The 23,427-nt window shown below is 36.9% G+C and overlaps 1 protein-coding gene across 4 annotated transcripts in view; it reads right to left on the bottom strand.

Moving 5' to 3' along the window:
- The window catches only part of ATP7A (ATPase copper transporting alpha), a 174,799-nt gene that overhangs the window by 66,361 nt on the left and 85,011 nt on the right, over positions 1–23,427 (bottom strand). For 3 of the 4 annotated variants that reach the window (XM_045995381.1, XM_045995383.1, XM_045995384.1), the window contains 2 exons: positions 7,628–8,117; positions 6,189–6,914 (listed from right to left, as the gene is read on the bottom strand). In XM_045995381.1, coding sequence (XP_045851337.1) covers positions 6,189–6,914; positions 7,628–8,117 — 1,216 coding nt within the window. Of the gene's footprint in view, positions 1–6,188; positions 6,915–7,627; positions 8,118–9,233; positions 9,301–23,427 lie in introns of all 4 variants that reach the window. The other variant, XM_045995382.1, reaches the window with a different exon arrangement.

The raw sequence follows: 23,427 nt of genomic DNA, 5'->3' as shown, positions 1-23,427 counted from the left end.
CCATTTACAGTGATAAGAATGGAGCTAGAATGTATTATTCTAAGTGAAATAAGTCAGTCAGAGAAAGAGAAATACTCTCTCAGTTCACTCATATGTGCAATTTAAGAAACAAAACAAATGAGCAAAGGGACAAAAAAGAGAGAAATTAACAAAGAGATTCTTAATTATAGAGGATAAACAGATGGTTACCAGAGGAACTCTTAAGAGGATGGGTTAAATAGGTGATGGAGATTAAGAAGTGCACATGTGGGGACACCTGGGTGGCTCAGTCGGTTAACCAGCTGCCTTCAACTCAGGTCATGATCCTAGGGTCCTAGGATCCAGTCAGTCCCTCATCGGGCTCCTCGCTTGGCAGGGACCTTGCTTCTCCCTCTGCCTGCTCTGCCTGCTGTTCCCGCTGCTTGTGCTACTCACTCTCTCACTCTCTCTTAAATAAATTAATAAAATCTTTAACCAAAAAAAAAAAGTGCACTTGTGATGAGCACTGGGTGAAATATGGAAGTGATGAATCACTATATTGTACACCTGAAACTAATGTAACACTGTAAGTTAACTATACCTGCATTAAAATGTTAAAAAATAAAATTAAAAAAAGATTCACCAATGAAGAAAAAAAGCACCTGATATTTCTCTATCTCCTTTAACGTTTACAGCCCACCCAGAATTAGTATGTCATAAAGACAAATCATGCCAGCCCCTCTCTTTCTGGGAAGGGGTTATAGTGATGGGCTATGAGGCCAGAATCGGCATTGACATGGATATTCAGAAAATGGGTAGCCACCATTCTGATAGCATCTTAAACTCTGAATGATCTCTATCAGAAATACAAAATGCAATCATTTGATATCAACCTTTTATCCAAATAATATGGGCCACTCTAGTCACAACTCTATCAATTCTTTTATGGTGATGTTCACTGTGCCAAGGTTTTCTACCTATTCATCATGGCCATTAATGTGTTTGTTTTAACCCCTAACAGATGTAGGACACACAACAGGCTCCTGGTAATTATTTGTCAAACAGTCAATTCCTGGGGCCCTTGACAACAGTTGGTTAAGGTAAAATCCATTGTTAAAAGTTACTGAACATGTTGCATTCATGGATCCTGAAAACAAGGTAGATGATAGACATGGAGAGAGACTATCAAGTGCTCTTACTAGTCTGACCAGAATTTCTCCTACTGTTCAAGTCCATCTTTGAAGCCATGTGAGGTAGTTGGAAAGTTACTTTTACGCTGCTCACATCTGTATATAAAAACTCTTTTTTTAAATATATTTTTTTATTTGACAGAGAGAAATCACAACTAGGCAGAGAAGCAGACAGAGAGGAGGAAGCAGGCTCCCCGCTGAGCAGAGAGCCCGATGTGGGGCTTGATCCCAGGACCCTGGGATCATGACCTGAGCCGAAGGCAGAGGCTTTAACCCACTGAGCCACCCAGGCGCCCCTATAAAAACTCTTAAATGCCATTTTAAATTATATTGTTTAATACTATATTATCATTGTAGCAAATAAACAATGTTAATAGTGATTTAATTCAGAGACTTTATTTATAGAGGTCACCATGGCAAATTATTTATACCAGGGCTTCTCAAACTATAATGTGCATATGAATTACCTGGAGCGCTTATTAAAATTAAAATGTAGATTTTTATTTAATGGATATGCAGTGGGTCAGAGAGTCTAGTTCTAACAAGCTCCTGGTGATGGTGCTTCTACTGCTGATCTGTGAACCATACTTGAAGCTGCAAAAATACAGACCCAAATGATGGGCGCCTGGGTGGCTCAATGGGTTAAGCCGCTGCCTTCGGCTCAGGTCATGATCTCGGGTCCTGGGATCGAGTCCCCCATAGGGCTCTCTGCTCAGCGGCGAGCCTGCTTCCCTCTCTCTCTCTCTCTGCCTGCCTCTCTACTTGTGATCTCTGTCAAATAAATAAATAAAAAATCTTTAAAAAAAAATACAGACCCAAATGAATAGGATAAATTCCAATGTGGAGGTACAATCTGAAAGTCTGTGAGGTCCTTGCTTACAATAACGTCAGATACCAGATCTGATTTTTAAAAAATATTTCACTTTCATACTATATGTGATATAAACTGATATGATTTAAGTTCCTGTATTTAAGTTCCTATATTTAAGAAGCATAGGAATATCACAGTGTAAGTAACTTGTCTGGCTATATTAATGTAAACTAAACTTATGTGGTGGTCATAATGCATTATGTATGCCAAAGTATTTTAATTTAATAGAAACTCTGAAGATTAATTCAACATTATACGAGCAAAATGTGAATCAGCTTCAAATACTGTCTTTTTTAAAAAGATTTTTTATTTATTTATTTGACAGAGAGAGACACAGCAAGAGAGGAAACACAAGCAGGGGGAGTGGGAGAGGGAGAAGCATAGGGAGGCCAATGCAGGGCTCAATCCCAGGACCCTAGGATCATGACCTAAGCTGAAGGCAGACGCTTAACAACTGAGCTACCCAGGCACCCCTCAAATACTGTCATTTTGAAAACTTTTAAAAATTATAAGCAATGGTGGCACCTGGGTGGCTCAGTTGGTTAAGTGTCTGACTCTTGATTTGGCTCAGATTGAGCTCCACATCAGGCTCCATGCTAGGCATGGAGCCTGCTTAAGATTCTCTCCTGCTCCCTCTGCCCCTCCCCACTGCTTGTGCTCTCTAAATAAATAAAGTATTAAAGATTTTAAGGAATGATAGATACAACTAAATCTTGCTGAAACCAATTTTATTCATTTTTATGTCTACCTGATACAGTTTCACTTCGATATTTCAATTAAAATTTTTGTTTCTTTTTTTAAAAGATGTTATTTATTTATTTGACAGACAGAGATCACAAGTAGGCAGAGAGGCAGGCAGAGAGAGAGGAGGAAGCAGGCTCGCTACTGAGCAGAGAGCCCGATGCGGGGCTTGATCCCAGGACCCCGAGATCAGGACCTGAGCCAAAGGCAGAGGCTTAACCCACTGAGCCACCCAGGTGCCCCTCTTCTTGTTTCATAATCATTTCCTTTTGTAATTATGGATCTCCCATACTTTGTTCAGACATTTAGTACTAGAGGCCCTTTAATATTTTGGTATCCTATGTGAATTTTCTAATAAGGAATTATATGTCTCTTTTCTTGAGTACAAGAATTTTGGTCTTTTGAGATTGTCTTTATTCAAGTGAGAATTCTAGGTGGCAATGTAAAGTGGTTCAGCCACTTTGGAAACATATGGCAGTTCCTGAAAAAGTTAAACGTATTTACCCTATGACCCAGAAATTACACTCCTATGTATATACCCAGAAGAAACAAAAACATATATTCATGTAAAAACTCATACACAAATGTTCATAGCAGCATTATTCATAAAAGCCAAGAAGTGGAAACAACCTAAATTTCCATGAACTGACAGGTGGAGAAACAAAATGAGGTGTATATGTATATACACAATGGAATACTATTTAGCAACAAAAAGAATGAAATACAGACATATGTTACAAACATAGATGAAAATTTGTGTACCTTGAAAACAATATACTAAATGAAAGAAGTTAGACACAAAAGGACAAATATTCTATGATTCCACTCATAAGGTACCTAGAGCTGTCAAATTCATAAAGACAAAAACCAGAACAGTAAGTAACAGGAGCTGAGGAAGAGGGAAGGGAAATGAGGAGTGACTACTAATGGGCACGGGGTTTCTTTTGGGGGTGATGAAAATCTTGTAAAATTAGATAGTGGTAACAGCTCCAAAACTCTGAATATTCTAAGAACCACTGGACTGTATACTTTAAAAGGGTGAATTTTCAAAACAGCAATATCCATGATAGCCAAACTGTGGAAGGAGACAAAATGTCCTTTAACAGATGAATGGATAAAGAAGATGTGGTTCATAGATACAATGGAATATTACTCAGCCATCAGAAAGGATGAATATCTACCATTTGCAGTGACGTGGATGGAACTGGAGGGGATTATGCTGAGTGAAATAAGTCAAGCAGAGAAAAACAATTATCATACGGTTTCACTTACATGTGGAACATAAGGAATAGTGTGGTGGACCATAGGGGAAAGGAGGGAAAACTGAATGGGAAGAAATCAGACATGAAGATAAACCATGAGAGATTCTGGACTCCAGGAAACAAACTGAGGCTTGCAGAAGGGAGAGGGTTGGAGGGATGGGGTAGTCAGATAACGGGTATTAACTGTATTAACATGCAGTGCCTATTATTAAGGAGGGCACATGTTGTGATAAACACTGGGTGCTATATACAACTAATGAACTGTTCATCACTACAGCAAAAACAAATGATACTAATGATGTACTATATGTAGGCAAGATAACATAAAAAAAAAAAAAACAGAGCTACAATTGATGTGGGAGATGGCCCCACAGAAGACTTACATTTGCCATCCTTGGGATAGCATATAATAAAATAAAATTAGATTAAATAAATAAATAAATAAAACCCTTAAAAATAAAAAAATTAAAACTTTAAAAAATTAAAAAATAAATAAATAAACTTTAAAAAATTAAAAAATAAATAAAAATAAATAAAAAATAAAAATAAATAAAATAGAATTTTATGGTATGCAAACTACATCCTTACATTAAAAAGTGAAAACTCTATAATTTCTGGGGCACCTGGGTGGCTCAGTGGGTTAAGCCTCTGCCTTCGGCTCAGGTCATGATCTCAGGGTCCTGGGATTGAGCCCCGCATCGGGCTCTGTGCTCTGCAGGGAGCCTGCTTCCTCCTCCCTCTCTGTCTGCCTCTCTGCCTACTTATGATCTTTCTCTCTCTCTGCCAAATAAATAAATAGAATCTTTTAAAAAATTTTAAAAAAAGAGGGGCACCTGGGTGGCTCAGTGGATTAAAGCCTCTGCCTTAGGCTCAGGTCATGATCGCAGGGTCCTGGGATTGAGTCCCACATTGGGCTCTCTGCTCAGCAGGGAGCCTGCTTCCTCCTCTCTCTCTCTCTCTCTCTGCCTGCCTCTCTGCCTACTTATAAAATAAATAAAATATTTTTTTTTAAATGTAAAAAAAGAAAATTCTAAGTTTGTGGGTTTTTCTGAGTTGTAGGCCATTACCATTATTAAAAATAAAAATAAAACTTTAAAAAAAATTAAAAAAGAAAATTCTATAATATCTGCCACTTGTCATGAGTGTAAAAATTAAGAATATTTAGTATGTCTCTGGGTCCTCTTCCACTGACATCTGTCTACCACAATAATTTGAGCATGTGTTTAATTTTTCATGCTTCTCAGTTTTAGTGTGCTTGAGAAAAGAATATTGCTATTTGATATCCTTCATTCTGATCAGAATAGCAAAAGTTAACACTGTCTGGAAATTAGTTATATAATTTTTCTATTTTATTTACAGCAAGAAATTTCATTGGGGCATTTCCAGTTTAATTCAATGCTAGGTTCAATTCTAGTTCAAAATAACAAGTTGCCATAGGCAAATTTATTGAACATTCATTTTTGGTTTCAGTTCACAGTAAGAGATGTCAGGAAATAGACTTTGGGGCAGTTCTAGAGTCTGTTTCGTTTGAATGTCCAAATTTAAAGCTATGGTTAAAATTCTATTATTTATTCCTACCTTTTTTTTCTTTTCAAAATAGCATTTGCTTCTCCCATTATACATGCACACATACATCCTTGTCACAAAAAACAAAGTACATAGGTAAGCACATGGAAATAAATAGCACCTTTATCCTATCATTCATATAATAACCACTATTAAAATTGTAGTTTATGTCCTTCCAGGAACTTTATTCACTTATATACATAAACAACATTTACATGGTATAAATCCTTACACATGTGTTTATAAAATTTTGATCATACTGAATATACAAGTTTTTAGCTTTTATTTTTTCATTTAACAAGATATCTCAGACACTTTCCTGTGGCATTAAGTATCTTTAGTACTATAATTTATCATGCCTCTATAGCATTTCATCATATGGATGCATCATGATTTAATGTTTCTAGTTTTTGACTATTACAGATAATTATGCAAATATCCTTATGCATCTTTGTATACACCACTGACTACTTCTATAGGACTTACTTCTAAAAACTGGAATTGCAGTGCTTATTATTCATTTATTATTGATGAAAGCCAAAGAATCCAAAACAGGAAATAAAAAAAATTAGCAGAATCTGAGAAAAGAATGATAATTACCTGACAAGGCAGCATCAAATCCCATGTCTTCTATTGCTTCTCTCAAGGTTTCTGGAGTGGTTAGTAGAGGATCATACTCAACAGTCCCATTGCCATTTGCAAGAGATACTTGTATGGATTTTACACCTGCCTTTTTTAATATGACACTCTCAATAGACTGAACACAAGAATTACAAGTCATGCCATCAATGTTTATCACAGTTTGTTGAGTCAGAGGATGGCTAGCTATGTTCAAAGGGATCTTTTGAAGAGATGAGCTAGAAGGAGAGTTTGAGGTACTCTCAACTTCACTTGTAATACTAACTCTATATTGCCCTGGTGACACGGCTTCTATTGCTTTTCTGAGGGTTTCTGGAGTGACTGAGCTTGCATTGTACTTTACGATGGCAGATCTCTTCTCTAAAGAAACTATGACGCTGCTTACATATTGGAGTGAAGATAAAGTACTTTCAATATTTAACACACATGATTTACAATGCATGCCATCTATAAGGAAAGTGACTGTTGAGTCACTGGTATATGATGGACTCCTTTGCTGTGATCCTTCTGAGGATTTGAATGGTGTGTTCTTTAGGCGTTCTATATCAATAGCCCCCAATTTGAGGTACTTGGGCTGTTTTTTGATGAATGCTGGAAAGCCCACAGCTTCAATCTGCTTTTTTATTTCCTCTACTGTGATAAGATGAGGCTGATAAACAATAGTAGCTTCTTGGTTGTCCAGGGAAACTAGTTAATAAAAAGAGAAATATTTTATTGGTTATTCCTAGGCCACTTTGGAAAACATTCTATAGACCAAATTAATACCACACATAATTGCTTCTCTGTCTTTGTTGTCAGTATCCTCTCTTAAGCTAATTCAGTTCTTTTCAGAAAATGTTACTGACACAGACTGGAAAAAAAAACTAAAAAAATATGACCATTATATCTATGGTCTCCAAGTTCCCACATGCCTGAATAGAAATATATTAGGACTCCAGGTATGTTGTATTAAAAACCCTAAACTCCTGGGGCGCCTGGGTGGCTCAGTGGTTTAAGCCTCTGCCTTCGGCTCGGGTCATGATCTCAGGGTCCTGGGATGGAGCCCTGCATCGGGCTCTCTGCTCAGTGGGGAGCCTGTTTCTCCCTCTCTCTCTGCCTGCCTCTTTGCCTACTTGTGTCCTCTCTCTCTGTCAAATAAAATAAATAAAATATTTAAAAAAAAACCCTAACCTCCTGCTACCTTTTCTGCTTAAGACTCATGTAATTTTTAATTATAATCATTAATTTTACCTACAATAACCCTGGGTATACCACACTGTTCCCCAGACTTCAATGAAACATTAAGTATTCTAGCCCAGTGTTTTCAAAACCCATGCTTAAGAAGAAAGCAAACACCTCAAAGACCAAAACAGAAAACTAAGCTCACAAAACAATCACACAAATAACACAAAATACATTACCTTTAATTTTCTGAACACCTTGCAGCTTCCCAATTTTCCCTTCAATGGTGCTGGTGCATGAATGGCAAGTCATCCCTTCTACTTTCATCTTCAGCATGACTTCACCTGCTTGAGCCATACTGTAATCTTCACAAGTTCCTGAGTTTTTCTCCAGAGTTCCAGTATCTAAACTTAGATCTGGAAGCAGCTCTATTATCTGATTGGCATTCACTATAGAAGGGATTACTGTCACCACTACAGTTCTTTGCTGAGGGGAAATTTTAATGTCTGTCACACCCTTGGTCTTGAGCAATGTGTTTTGGATATGGTCCCATGGCACAGCCAGTGAAGCAGCAACAGTCAGAAACACAGTCTCAGTTAAAACAGGGAGAGGATTAGGATTGTGGAGAATAGCATCAAAGCCCATGTCATCAATAGCTTCCAGTAGGGTCTTTGGAGTGTGTAGTTTAGGGTCATAAATAATAGTTGCATTTTTTTCTTCCAGTGAAACCTTTTGGACGAAAATTGCAGAAGTCAGTTCAATTAAATTTCATGACTTAGATCTTCAAAATTAGCAATCATCATACCACATTCAAGAAGAAAGAAAAAATAATCCAATCAAATGAAGTTTCTCTATTAGTTCTCATCTCATTCTCTTAGGAAAGAAACATAAAATATCTTCTTTACTTATAGGAATGATAAAGTTATTATGTAGGTGTATGTGACTCAAGTACTGATTAGGCATTTGAAACATACACATGGACAAACACACCCTAGAATTTCACAACCAAGTACAAACAACTCTTCTTTACTATCTCCTTTCATAAATTATTCCAATACTTCACACTCTACCAATTCAAAAGATAATAAAGCAAACAGGATCAGCTGCAGAAAATTAAAGATGATATGAAGTTTAAATTTTAAGATGGTAAGATAACTTTGTTAGGAAGAAAAGATATAAGCATGCTAGTTCATGATTAAAGGTAGTATAATGGGGCACCTGGGTGGCTCAGTGGGTTAAAGCCTCTGCCTTCGGCTCAGGTCATGGTCCCAGGGTCCTGGGACCAAGCCCCACATTGGGCTCTCTGCTCAGTGGGGAGCATGCTTCCTCCTCTCTCTCTGCCTGCCTCTCTGCCTACTTGTGATCTCTGTCTGTCAAATAATTAAATAAAATCTTAAAAAAAAAATCTTTAAAGGTAGTATTGTAGGATTTTGTAGCATATATTCCCATAACCTTCTAAGTTACTACAGCCTAGTATTGTTTCGCCTGATTCAATGATAAAAACAATGACTGGATTCCTAAAGCTCAGCTACTGTATATGATTTAACTACTACCATGATTACATGCATATCTTTGGCTGGCACCTTAGAAAAATTAATGATGTAGTCATACACACAAACACATATGCACAAACACACAATTACTGGGCTGGGAGTCAGAAGATTTGCATTCCATTGAAAATTCTCCATTTATTAAGCAATCACACTCATTAATTCTACCATCTTATGCCCTATAAACTTCTAGGGTTATTATAAGGATCATATGTGTAAATAGATGAGAAAGTAGTTCTTTACAGCAGTGAGTTAAAGGTAAATGCAGAACAACTAATACTCATTGAGCACCTACTGTATGGGCCAGGAACCAGGATTCTCAAGACACAAAGCTGAGCATGATACAGTCACAGCGAGCAATACTAGAACAGAAAACAGACATGTATTCATCCCTGGGAATATGAGTTGGAAAAGGCTTCTTAGAGGAGATAATACCGTAATATAAAAGGACGAACAGAAATCAGCAAGGACACATGAGGCAGGAATTCCAGACAAATGGATAAAGTAGATAAAAGATCATAAGCAAGAGAATTAGGCAACTGATGTATTATGGGGCCCTTATATGCCAAGAATGCAATTTATTCTATTGGTAATAGGGGGCTATGGGAAAGTTAAGCAGGGGAACGACATGATTGTATTAGCATTTTAGAGAAGAATCATTTTGGAGACATTTGGGGTGGAATGGAGTGACACAGGACAGAAGACCAGTTAGGAGACTACTGCAATTGCAATAGTGATACACAGAAGATCTTAATTAAGGCATGAACACTCAGGATAAAGAAAAAGGGGCAGTTTTAACATATATTTGGGAGGGCAGGAACTAGTAAGGAGATTATAGAGAAAAAAGGAGATGATTACAATGACTTATATGTTTATGGTTGGACCAATGTATAGACGGTGTTGCTATTAACCATTATCAGAGATAGAGGAGGAAAACTGGAGGAAGTTAAGAGGTTAAGCTAAGAGATAATAAATTTAGTTTTACACCCTTGATTTTGAGAGGCGGTAGGGTATTAATATTCTAAAGGCAGTTAAAATATGGGCACTATTGGGATGCTTGGGTGGCTCAGTCAAGTGTCTGCCTTCAGCTCAGGTCATGATCCTAAGGTCCTGGAGTCAAGTCCCATATCCTGCTCCTTGCTCGGCAGGGAGCCTGCTTCTTCCTGTCCCTCTGCTGCTCCCTCTGCTTGTGTTCTCTCTCTCTCTCTCTCTCTTATTCTCTCTCTCTCCCTCTCTCTAATAAAATCTTCTTAAAAATATGGATATTATTATTATTATTATTATTATTAGTTGTAGTAGTAGTAGCAGCAGTAGTAGTAGTAATATGGATTCCTGGTAAAAATATTTGTTCCATAAATAAAAGCAACCTCAAAATATAATTAAAAGTAATTAAGAATCAGAGCCCCTGGGTGGCTCAGTCAGTTAAGTGTCTGACCCTTGATCTCAGCTTGGGTCTTGATCTCAGAGTCGTGAGTTGAGGCCCTGCATTAGGCTCCATACCGGGTGTGGAGTCTACTTAAAAAAGTAATTAAGGGGCGCCTGGGTGGCTCAGTAGATTAAGCTTCTGCCTTCAGCTCGGGCCATGGTCTCAGGGTCCTGGGATCGAGCCCCACGTCGGGGTCTAGGCTCAGTGGAGAGCCTGCTTCCCCCTCTCTCTCTGCCTGCCACCTGCCTACTTGTGATCTCTCTCTCTCTCTCTGTCAAATAAATAAATAAAATCTTTTTTAAAAAAAGTAATTAAGAGGGGCACCTGTGTGGCTCAGTGGGTTAAAGCCTCTGCCTTCGGCTCAGGTCATGATTCCAGGGTCCTGGAATCGAGCCCCACATCAGGCTCTCTGCTCAGCGGGAGCCTGCTTCCTCCTCTCTCTCTCTGCCTGCCTCTCTGCCTCCTTGTGATTTCTGTCAAATAAATAAATAAAATCTTTAAAGAAAAGTAATTAAGAGTAGGAAATCTCACTCTAAAGTGTCTGTAATAGTTATATATATAGTTATATAGTAAATAGCTATATAGTATAATATACAATATATTAATATATATAAATATTATATATAAATTATATATAAATATATATTATATAAATATATAATATAAATATAAATATTATATATAAATATAATATATAATATAATAGTTATATAGTAAAATCTTTCACTTATTTTAATGAACTTCATATTTTTAGTTCTTCCTCTAGCTTGGTAATCAATAGCCAGGTATTTGGTGGAATCTTAAAAATCCACCCATGGAAAAAAAAGAGATTCTAAGACTGATAGTTCTAGTTGGTCAGCTTGCTCTTAGTTATGGAAGAGATCACTAGCATAAGTGATCCAAAACAAAAGAGGGAAAATAATTTAAATTTTGTCTTGGAATACACCACATAACATTTCCCATGAATAAGCTGCAGTATACCCAAACCACATGTAGTTCAGACATATACTTTTCAAAGAGATGCAATATAAATATAGTCACTATAAAATGAAGGCTTTCTGTTTTTGTATCTCTAAAGAGATTTTCTTTTAAACTCTAATCTGAGTCCAATGAAGTCAATGATTTTCTGATTAAGAAAATTACTTTAAAAATTTTAAATATTCAGGGGCACCTGGGTGGCTCAGTCAGTTAAGTGTCTGCTTCAGCTCAGGTCATGATCTTGGGGTCCTAGGACTGAGCCCTGCTGGGTTCCCTGCTCAGCGGAGAGTCCGCTTCTTTCTATCCCTCTACCTTTCCCCCCGACTCATGTGCACTCTCTCTCTCTCTCTCAAATAAATAAATCTTTTAAAAAATTTAAACAGGGACACCTAAGTGGCTCAGTTGGTTAAGCATCTGCCTTTGGCTCAGGTCATGATCCCAGGGTTCTCAGATCAAGCCTCGCATCAGGCTCCCTGCTCAGTGAGAAGTCTGTTCCTCCCTCTCCTTCTGGCCCTTCTCCCTCTTGTGCATTCTCTCTCAAATAAATAAATAAATATCTTTAAAAAAATAAAAAAATTAAGATTCAAACCAAAGAAGAAGCTGGAGAACAAATGAGGTGTGGAAAAGGAGTGACTATGAAGGGACAGCACAGGAGAGATTTTGGCATGACAAGACTATAGTACCCTGGCTGTGGTGGGGTTATATGAATCTATACATGTGTTAAACTTCACCAAACTAAAAAAAAGAATCATATGCCAAAAAGAAGTCAATTTTATTGTATAATAATTATTTTTAAACAAAAAAAATTAAGATAAAAAACTTCAGTTAGTTGTATTAGCTACATTTCAAGTGTTCAACAGCCACTGTGGCTAAGTGGCTGCTATATGGTACTGGGTATATAAAGCACATTTCCATCATTGCAGTACATTGCAGGACAATACTGCTCCAGGTACTATTACACTTTTTTATAATAAAGTACCAAGCTTTTTTGAAAGGGTGGACATTTCCTTTCTCTTTATGTTTAAATACACTGTATATGGTAACTTTTTAAAAAGATTTGGTTTTGATCTAATTTCCACCTCCCCCCAAAAATGTTAATTAACCAACATATCCAATGAGAAACTGTTCTTAAAACTGACTTTAAAAGCAAAAATCAGTTTCTCACTAGATGGTTTGCTGTAATTTCTACTGCACTAGCCTATCTTCTAATTATAAAAGACATAAGGAAATAAGAAAACTATGTGTATAAAATACCACACAGAAAAGTTATATTACCCTATGCTGTTTTCATGCTGAAGATTAAAAACAATTCCTCATTTAGTAACTTCTTTTTGTGTGCTTTAAAGCTTGTCAACCACACTTAGCACAAATAAAATGTTCCCCTTTGGGGTAACATAATTCAACTTTTCCTCTGAATGTTAGATATCTAAGGATATCTAAGAGTTAGATATCAAAGATACTTTTCAAGCCTAAAGTCTCAAAGGAAACAAAAACAAGCAGTACCTTTGTTTCTTTTAAGAGGAAATTCACACAGTGATTATCACAATACCATTCGGGATATCAAATCCTTCAGCAGGAAGCTAAAATAATGTTTATTTATTCAACAAATATTTACTGAGTGTCTCTTGTGTGCCTGGCACTGTGCTAGCTGTTAGGATGGATAGAACAGTAAGCAAAAACAAGCACTGACTCTGTAAACCCGGAAATTGCTGGTAGCAGCATGACTCTGGGTAGACTTAACTCTTTCACATTATCCCCACCAATGAAAACCACCTCCACCTATTCACCACACTATTCCAAATTTTCAACAGCTTATCTTTTTCTCTCAATCTTTCATTAAGAACCAATGCTATTAATTGCACTACTACGTATTTATCCCAAAGATACAAATGTAGTGATCTGAAGGGGCACCTGCACCCAGTGTTTATAGCAGCAATGTCTACAACAGCCAAACTGCAGAAAGAACTGAGATGTCCACCAACGGATGAATGGATAAAGTAGATGTCACACACACACACACACACACACACGCACTGGAATATTACTCAGCCATCAGAAAGGATGAAATCTTACCATTTACATTGACATGGATGGAACTGGAGGCTATTATGCTGAGTAAAAGAAGTTAGTCAGAGAAAGAGAGTTATCATATGGTTTCCTCATATGAAGACTATAAGAAACACGGGCACCTGGGTGGCTCAGTTAGTTAGGCATCCTGAGATCAAGCCCTGTATTGGGTTCCCTACCCAGCAGGAAGTCTACTCCTCCCTCTGCCCCTCCGCTTGACTCGTGCTCACTCTCCCCCCCTCAAATAAATAAAATCCTAAACAAAAGAATGTAAGAAACAATGCAGAGGATCATCGGGGAAGGGAGGGAAAAAAGGAATGGGAAGAAATCAGTGAGGGAAATAACTATATGAGACTCTTAACTATGGGAAAGAAACCATGGGAAAGTAACTGAGGGTTGTTAGAGGGGAGGCAGGTGGAGGGATGGGGTAACTGGGTGATGGGCATTAAGGAGGACACCTGATAATAATGAGCACTGGATGTTACATGTAACTGATGAATTACTGAACTCTACATCTAAAACTAATGATGTTCTCTATGTTAGCTAACTGAATTTAAATAAATAACATTTAAAAAAGAACCAATGTTGTTATTTCTATTTTCCATAAGAACTATTTTTCCATGAAATCAATAGTTCCTCTAAAAATAAACATATACCAGTCTACAAATTATGAATGTGACTCATAGGAAGGACTTAAGGTGGAAGACTATTCACTGTATTTAGATGAAGGCAGGAGTGGAAGAGAAGAAAAAGAAAATAAGTCAAAATACTCTGCGGTCTCAATAGCATTAATGGAGTAGAGCATACTAAATGTCCATAGGAATTATAAAGATCCACTATTTTAATGGGTATGGTATTCTTTATCTACTGAAATGCCTAAAACATGAAATTCAAGCACAGTATACTTTATCTGCATATGATTTCTATATAATTTGCTCTTAAGTAGGATGAAAGCTAGAACCTTGGACAAATACCCTAACTCAAAGAGTTTCATTTTCCTAAGAGACTGGTTTAAAGCTCATTTTCTTACATTTTCATAACAACTCAACATAAAGGTAATCAGAGGTTTTTCAGAGCTTGAAAAGATTCTATCATTTTATATAGACTTTAGTCAGAAAAGTGAAATGATCCATCAGTTATCTTGAATTTCTAGCATGTTTCATTCACCAACCACAAATAGTTTTAACTCAACTAAAAACTATTTAAAATACATATGAGGAACCCAATATAGATTACATATTTTACAATACAAATTATATTACTCTTTGTTGAAAAAAATAACGTGTATATAATAATCAAGTAACACTCTACTCTGATGCTTCAATATAAGATATTGAAAATTAAAAGCCATTAATATAAACTGTATGGTACTGGCACAAAAACAGACACACAGATCAATGGAACAGGATAGAGAACCCAGAAATAGCATGTGTTGTGATGAGCACTGGGTATTTTACACAACTAATGAATTATTGAACACTACATCAAAAACTATTGATGTACTATACAGTGGTTAACTGAACATAATTAAAAAAAAAGAAAACCCAGAAATAAACTTATGCTTATATGGTCAAGTCTATGACAAAGGAGGCAAGAATATATGATGAGAAAGAGAGAGTGTCTTCAATAAATGGTGCTAGGAAAACTGGACTACATGTAAAAGAATGAAACTGGACCACTTTATAACACCATACACAAAAATAAACCCAGAATGGATTAAAGACCTAAACATGTGACCTGAAACCATAAAAATCCTAGAAAAGAACAGAGGCAGTCATTTCTCTGACATCAGCCATCGCAGCATTTCTCTAGATATGTCTCCTAAAGGCAAGGGAAACAAAAACAAAAATAAACTATTGGGACTATACCAGAATGAAAAGTTTTTACACAGCAAAGGAAACAAACCATCAATAAAACAGAAGGACAAACTAATGGATGGGAGAAGATATTTGCAAATAACATCTGATAAAGCATTAGAATCCAAAATATATAAGGAACTTACCAAACTCAACACACACACACACACACACACACACACACACACACACACAACACAAAAAATGGGCAAAAGACATGAACAGACATTTTTCCAAAGAAGACATACAGATGGCCAACAGACACATGAAAAGATGCTGAACATCACTTATCATCAGTTAAATGCAAATCAAAACTACAATAAGGTATCACCTTATTGTACTACCTGTCAGAATGGCTAAAATCAACAACACTAGAAATAACGGTTGTTGGCGAGGATGTGGAGAGAGGGGAAACCTCTTGCATTATTGGTGGGAATGCAAACTGGTGCCGCCACTCTGGAAAACAGTATGGAGGTTCCTCAAAAAGTTAAAAATAGAACTACCCTATGACCCAGCAATTGTACTACTAAGTATTTACCCCAACAATACAAAAATACTAATTCAAAGGGATACATGTACCCCGATGCTTACAGCAGCATTATCTGCACTAGCTAAATTATGGAAACAGCCCAAGTGTTCACTGACTGATGAATGGATAAACATGTGAAAAAACGGAGTATCACTCAGCCATAAAAAAAGAATGAAATCTTGCCATTTACAATATGGATGGAGCTAGAGAACATTATGCTAAGCGAAATAAGTCAGTCAGAGAAAGACAAATACCATATGATTTCACTCATATGTGGAATATAAGAAACAAAACAAATGAGCAAAGGGGGAAAAAAGAGAGAGAGAGGCAAACCAAGAAACAGACTCTTAACTATGGAGAACAAAGAGATGGTTACCAGAGGGTAGGTGGGTAGGGGGATGGGTTAAAAAGTTGATGGATTGGGGCGCCTGGGTGGCTCAGTGGGTTAAAGCCTCGGCCTTCGGCTCAGGTCATGATTCCAGGGTTCTGGGATCAAGCCCCACATCGGGCTCTCTGATCAGCAGGGAGCCTGCTTCCTCCTCTCTCTCCCTGCCTGCCTCTCTGACTAGTTACAATCTCTGTCTATCAAATAAATAAATAAAATCTTAAAAAAAAAGTTGATGGATTAAGGAGTGCACTTGTTTGGATTAGCACTAAGTGTTGTATGGAAGTGCTGAATCACCTGAAACTAATAACACACTGTTAACTAACCAGAATTTATTTTTTAAAGATTTTATTTATTTATTTATTTATTTGACAGAGAGAGAGCACAAGTAGGCAGAGTGACAGGCAGAGGGAGAGGCAGAAGCAGGCTCTCCGCAGAGAAGGGAGCCTGATGTGGAGCTCAATCCCAAGACCCTGGGATTATGACCTGAGCTGAAGGCAGCTGCTTAACCAACCGAGCCACCCAGATGCTCCAACTAACCAGAATTTGAAGAAACACTGGGAGAAAAAGAATACCAAACAGATAGTACAGATTTCCCATAAAACTCTTACTTTATAGTATTCCCTGTTATTGCTTAATGTATTGCATTCAGTGTGATACATATGTTAAAATGGATAAAAGTTTCTATTTTACAAAAAAATTCAAAAACTAAATATCTTAAAATGAAAAAGATGCAGAGATTTTATTAGTTTTTTAAGTTGCAGTATTGTTTTTCATACACTAAACTATCTGTAAACTTGAGTGCATTAGCAGAATTTTCACTATTATCACTCATTTGTTCAAAAATTATTCAACTAATGCATGGTTGTGAATTATGAAATATTTAAATACAAAATTATACAAAGGAAATAATGAAACTCCCTGTCCATACCATTCCTCTACTGCTAGATTTTTATATTGAGTTTGATCTTTTTTTGAAATTTGGAGTAAATTTCAACTAAATCAAGAAACCAAACTCTTCTTGAATAACTGACTCTACATCTTCATGGATGGATAACTATTACCCAGGAATTAGATAAAATGCTTGTTTTACTCTAATACAACGTTTGAAAAACAGAATGTTCAATGCTCTATCATTTGCCATAGGAAAAGTTATGAAAAAAGTTCCAAATAGAAATTTAAAAAATCATCTCTATATGTTGATATGGAACAATCTCTAAGATATATTTGCTAAGTGAGAAAAGCGAGGTATAGATAATATATATATAGTGTATGTGAAAGGTGAAAGAAAATGGAGCCACTTATGTCAAGGGGTTTTAAAATGGAGCCAGAAGGCCATTAAGGAGGTGGGCCTTATACATGTGCTCACCGGGTGGAACCATAAACTTCTGAACTGGGCCAAACCACAAATATTCCAAGGACTCTGCACAAACATCTGCAACCTACTACATTAATAGACTTTTGTTTAGTAATACCCTTAATAATAAATTATATTTAGCCAAAATTGGTTTTCTGCCACCAATACCAACCAAAATTCTTTGCAAACAGTATATACAAGCATTCCTCTTGGTCATTAAAAACCACTGACTTTGGGAGGTTGTTTTTGTTTTGTTTTTTTGTTTTTTTTATTGTGCTATTTTAGTCACCATAAAATACATCATTAGTTTCTGATGCAGTGTTCCAAGATTCATTTTTTGTGTACCACAACCAGTGCTCCATGCAATACATGCCCTCCTTAATACCCACCACCAGGATCACCCATTCCCCCCAAACCCCTCCCCTCTTAAACCCTCAGTTTGGTTCTCAGAACCCACAGTCTCTCATGGTTCGTCTTTCCCTCCAATTTGCCCCAATTCACTTTTCCATTCCTTCTCCTAATGTCCTCCACATTCTTCCTTATGTTCCACAAGTGAACCACATGATAACTGACTTTCTCTGCTTGACTTATTTCACTCAGCATAATCTCCTCCAGATCCATCCATATCAATGCAAAAATTGGGTATTCATCCTTTCTGATGGCTGAGTAATATTCCATTGTATATATGGACCACATCTTCTTTATCCATTCGTCTGTTGAAGGGCATCTCGGCTCATTCAACCACTGACTTTTGTTCCCAAGGGAAACACCATTTGTGTTGCTACTTAAATCTGTGCTTCCCGAATTGTAATTCTGAGACCCCAAATAAATGCTTTTGTTTTGTTTCAGCTCTTCTTTCTCAGTGTACATATGCTTCCATTGATAGACAGATAGATGTCTAGATAGATACACATATATACATGTAAAACATTTTACATTTGCAGTCTATTTCTGGAAGGATACATACATTAACAAACTGGTAACTGGTTTCTGTTGGGAGGGGGATTTTACTCTGTGTTACTTTTTCAATAATAATAAAAGTTATGTATATCAACTATACTTCAACTTAAAATAAATAGTTAAGGGGAGCAAGCAATGTATTGGTCCACAGGATGAATTTGGTAACTGCTAGCATCTAGGTGGCCATCTTTTTGAAAAAGGATAGTCTAAATTAGTCATAAGGACTGCAGCCTTTTTCTGAGTAAAGGGGAAAAGCACTCAAAATGTTAGCAGTATATTGGAGGGGGAGATAAACCATGAGAGACTGTGTACTCTGAGAAACAGACAGGGTTTTGGAGGGGAAGGGGGTGGGGGTTTGGGTGAGCCTGGTGGTGGGTATTGTGGAGAGCACGTATTGCATGGAGCACTGGGTGTGGTACATAAACAATGAATTTTGGAACACTGAAAAAAATTAAACTAAATTAAATTTTTAAAAATGTTAGCAGTGGGTGCCTAGGTAGCTCAGTGGGTTAAGACTCTGCCTTCGACTCAGGTCATGATCTCAGGGTCCTGGGATTAAGTCCCGCATCAGGCTCTCTGCTCAGCAGGGAGCCTGCTTCCCCCTCTCTCTCTGCCTGCCTCTCTGCCTACTTGTGATCTTTCTCTGTGTGTCAAATAAATAAATAAAATCTTTTTAAAAAATAAAATAAAATAAATAAAAAATGTAGATAAAATATTGCCGCTTAAAACTGTAAGATTTTCTACTTAGTTTATTCGTGTATAGAAGTAATGATTTCCAAAACTTCTATATGTGAAAATGTTTTTTAATAAAACAAGATGTAAATTGGTAAAAAATAATAATAATAATAAAAATAAATTAATTAATTAATTAATTAAAATGTTAGCAGTATAAATTTCAAGGACAAAAGCAATTTAGTAATAAGGCATTAATCTTTGGAGTCATTTAGTACTTATATCTAATTAAGTTTGTTTTTACATTTCCCCCTTCAAAAAGGCCAAATAATTCCAGAGAAAGACCTTCACATTATCTGCCCATTTTACTTTTCCCCTGAACAGACCACTAAGTGATTAAATTAAACCTTGGGTTAATCTCTTTAAAGTCTACAGTCTTTACATGGACAAGACAAACAAGAGTATTACACTCATTTACAAACTTTATGAGGTAAGACACAATTCCCAAAATGTATTTAAATGCTGATGCTGCAAAGAGAAATAATCACATTAATTCTACTTATTACAAAATTAGAGATATGTTAACTATTCAACTCTCCTTGAATTCTGTTAATTAAATCTCAAATCTGTTCTACTGCAGAATTTTTTCAATAAAACAACCCTACTCGACATCACAATTACATTACTTCATTTCAGAGTTTTACTTCAAACACAAGAGCTCCTTGACTTAGTCGAAAAAATGTCCTCTCCAAAACTGTTTTCTTTCTTTTTTTTAAGATTTTATTTTTTTAATTTAATTCTATTTTTTCAGTGTTCCAAGATTCATTGTTTAAGTACCACAACCAGTGCTCCATGCAATACATTCCTTCTTTAATACCCACCACCAGGCTCACCCATTCCTCCAACCCCCTCCCCTCTAAAACCCTCAGTTTGTTTCTCAGAGTCCACAGTCTCTTATGATTCATCTTCCCCTCCAATTTGCCCCAATTCACTTTTCCTTTCCTTCTCCTCATGTCCTCCATGGTATTCCTTATGTTCCACAAGTAATTTACTTTCTCTGCTTGATTTATTTCACTTAGCATAACCTCCTCCAGTCCCATCCATGTTGATACAAAAGTTGGGTATTCATCCTTTCTGATGGAGGCATAATACTCCATTGTACATATGGATCATATCTTCTTTATCCATTCGTCTGTTGAAGGGCATCTTGGTTCTTTCCACTGTTTAGCAACTGTGGCCATTGCTGCAATGAACATTGGGTTACAAATGGCCCTTCTTTTCACTACATCTGTATCTTTGGGTAAATACCCAGTAGTGCAAATGCTGGGTCATAGGGTAGCTATATTTTTAATTTTTTGAGGCATCTCCACACTGTTTTCCCAAATGGCTGCACCAACTTGCATTCCCACCAACAGTGTAAGAGGGTTCCCCTTTCTCCACATCCTCTCCAACACTTGTTGTTTACTCTCTTGTTAATTTTGGCCACTCTAACTGGTATAATGTGGTATCTCAATGTGGTTTTGATTTGAATTAGCTAATGATGATGAACATTTTTTCATGTGTCTGATAGCCATTTGTATGTCTTCTTTGGGAAAGTGTCTATTCATGCCTTCTGTCCATTTTTTTACATGATTACCTGTTTTTGGGGTGTTGGGTTTGAGGAGTTCTTTATAGAGCTTGGATATCAGCCCTCTGTCTGTAGTGTCATTTGCAAATATCTTCTCCCATTCTGTGGGTTGCCTCTTTGTTTTGTTGGCTGTTTCCTTTGCTGTGCAGAAGCTTTTTGTCCTGAAGAAGTCCCAAAAGTTTTTCACTTTTGTTTCCTTTGCATTTGGAGATGTGTCTTGAAAGAAATTTCTGTGGCCAATGTCAAAGAGGTTACTGCCTATGTTCTTCTCTAGGATTTTGATGGATTCCTGTGTCACACTGAGGTCAGCTATGTATAGAAGAATGAGACTCGACCATTCTCTTACACAAAGATATTTATTTGTTTTAGAGAGAGAGAGAGAGCACAAGTGCCAATAAGCCAGGGAAGGAGCCGAGAGGTAGCGAAAGGGAGGAGGGGAAGGAATCTCAAGGTGACTCCACCCAAGGTAGGGCTCTATCTCATGACCCTGAGATCACCACCTGAGCCAAAACCAAGAGTTGGACACTTAACCAACTGAGCCACCCAGGTGCCCCTCCAAATCTGTTTTCTAAATTGACTGCATATTAGTCTTAATTATAATCTCAACTGTAACTGTGATCCAGAAATTTGAAACCTTAACAGTCTTTAAAAAGTGACCAATTAGGGGCACCTGGGTGGCTCAGTGGGTTAAGCCGCTGCCTTCGGCTCAGGTCATGATCTCAGGGTCCTGGGATGGAGTCCCGCATCGGGCTCTCTGCTCAGCAGGGAGCCTGCTTCCCTCTCTCTCTCTCTCTGCCTGCCTCTCTGCCTACTTGTGATCTCTCTCTGTCAAATAAATAAAATCTTTAAAAAAAAGTGACCAATTAAAAAAGTGACCAATATTTATGTATTATTAACATATTAAGCTGCGTTCTGACTATAAATCACGTTTTCACAGGACAATTGTCTATGTGATGCCTAGAAAGAAGTGAATCTACCTTTTGTGGCCTCTGAAATACAAACATTTTAAGGGCTTTCTTTAAGAAAAATAATATAAAACTAGGGGAGACTGGGTGGCTCAGTCAGTTAAGTGTCTTCCTTTGGCTCAGGTCATGATCTCAGAGTCCTGGGATTAAGTCCTGCAATGGGCTCCCTGCTCAGCACAGAATCTGCTTCTCCCTCTGCCCTGCTCTCATGCTCTCTGCTCTCTCGCTCTCAAATAAGTAAAATCTTAAAAAAAAAAAAGAAAAATAATATAAAACTATATATAACAAAATTCTGTACAAAAGTAAATATTCTGAATGAGTAACAAAACACAATAAAATCATGATACACCTCTATATTTTCTTTTCCTATATTTTCACTGTATATTCTCCTGCTTCATTTGATAATAACTTTGTAAAGGCATTTTCTACACAGAGAAAATAAAGATAATTTAATTATTCCTGTATGTCAAGGTATGTTTTTATTAGTGATAGCTTAGGAAAGTTCCTTTTAATGTCACGACTAGATATTAGTAAATTTTTAGAGCTGTTGTCAAATTTGGGAAAACTATTAAGTTTCTTTCATATATGTACTATAAAATTTCAGAGAATTTCAGAGAAGTTTACTTGTATAGGAATTAGTATTAAATATTGTTTAGGTTTTTTTTAATAAAGATTTTAATTTATTTATTTGAGAGAGATGGAGAGCACAAGCAGGGGGAGCAGCAGGCAGAGATATAGGAAGAAGCAGGCTTTCTCTGCCAAGTGGGGAGCCCAATGCAGGGCTTGATCCCAGCACTCTGGGAACATGACTGGAGCAGAAGGCAGATGCTTAAATGACTAAGCCACCAAGGTGCCCCAACTCTTTTAATTGATAGCAATCATTTACCATTTATACACTGGGCCCTACACCTTTGTGTCATAACACTGATTGAGTTGGCAATATGGTTAGTAGGGTTATTACTGGAAGACATTCCTAAACCAGAATTCCTAGCAAAAACTTCACTATACACAGAAGTAACTAAGAACCGCATTTGGCCAAATACCCTACTAATCCTAAATCAAACATTGCCAACTCAACCTTCCCTTAAGTCGGATCCCCCAAAATGCTCACGGCAAATCTAGTAACACTCAACACAAAGGGAAAGTCTACCAGAGGGCTAAATAGAAATAAACAATGGACTTAATAAATGCTTGTGGATAAGATATTTTACTTTTGCAAAAACACATAACCATGTGAACAAACTTTTAAGACTCCTTCCAGAGTCTCAGAAGGGGTCAATGCAAGCGAGAGGCTATGAAACATAAGCTTCACAATAAATCTGTCTCTGGGGCAAGAAGACTAAACACTTAGTAAAATATTTTTTAAAGGAAAGAAAAAAAAAAGAAAGGTTACTAATATACACTAATATCATAAGGGCCTTTAACTGAAGGAGGAGAAGCAGAGCTGGGAAAGGCAGAAAAGGTAAGTGTCTTTTTATTTTTAGCAATCAAATTATGAATGTGCCCTGGAAAGTAGAGCCTTAAGTATCTGTCACTGGGATCCACATAAATCACTGTTAATAATACAAAGTGCTTTCCAATTATATCACTGCTACTTTTCCTTTATAAGTTAATCCAATTCAATTGCATTTTTCTGACCTTAAACAGTCCTTATGAAGTACAGGAGA

Source organism: Meles meles, chromosome X, assembly GCF_922984935.1.
Source record: "Meles meles chromosome X, mMelMel3.1 paternal haplotype, whole genome shotgun sequence".
Taxonomy (NCBI): Eukaryota; Metazoa; Chordata; class Mammalia; order Carnivora; family Mustelidae; genus Meles; species Meles meles.
Note: the sequence above shows the minus strand (reverse complement) of the source record. Positions and strands in the feature narration are given on the sequence as shown.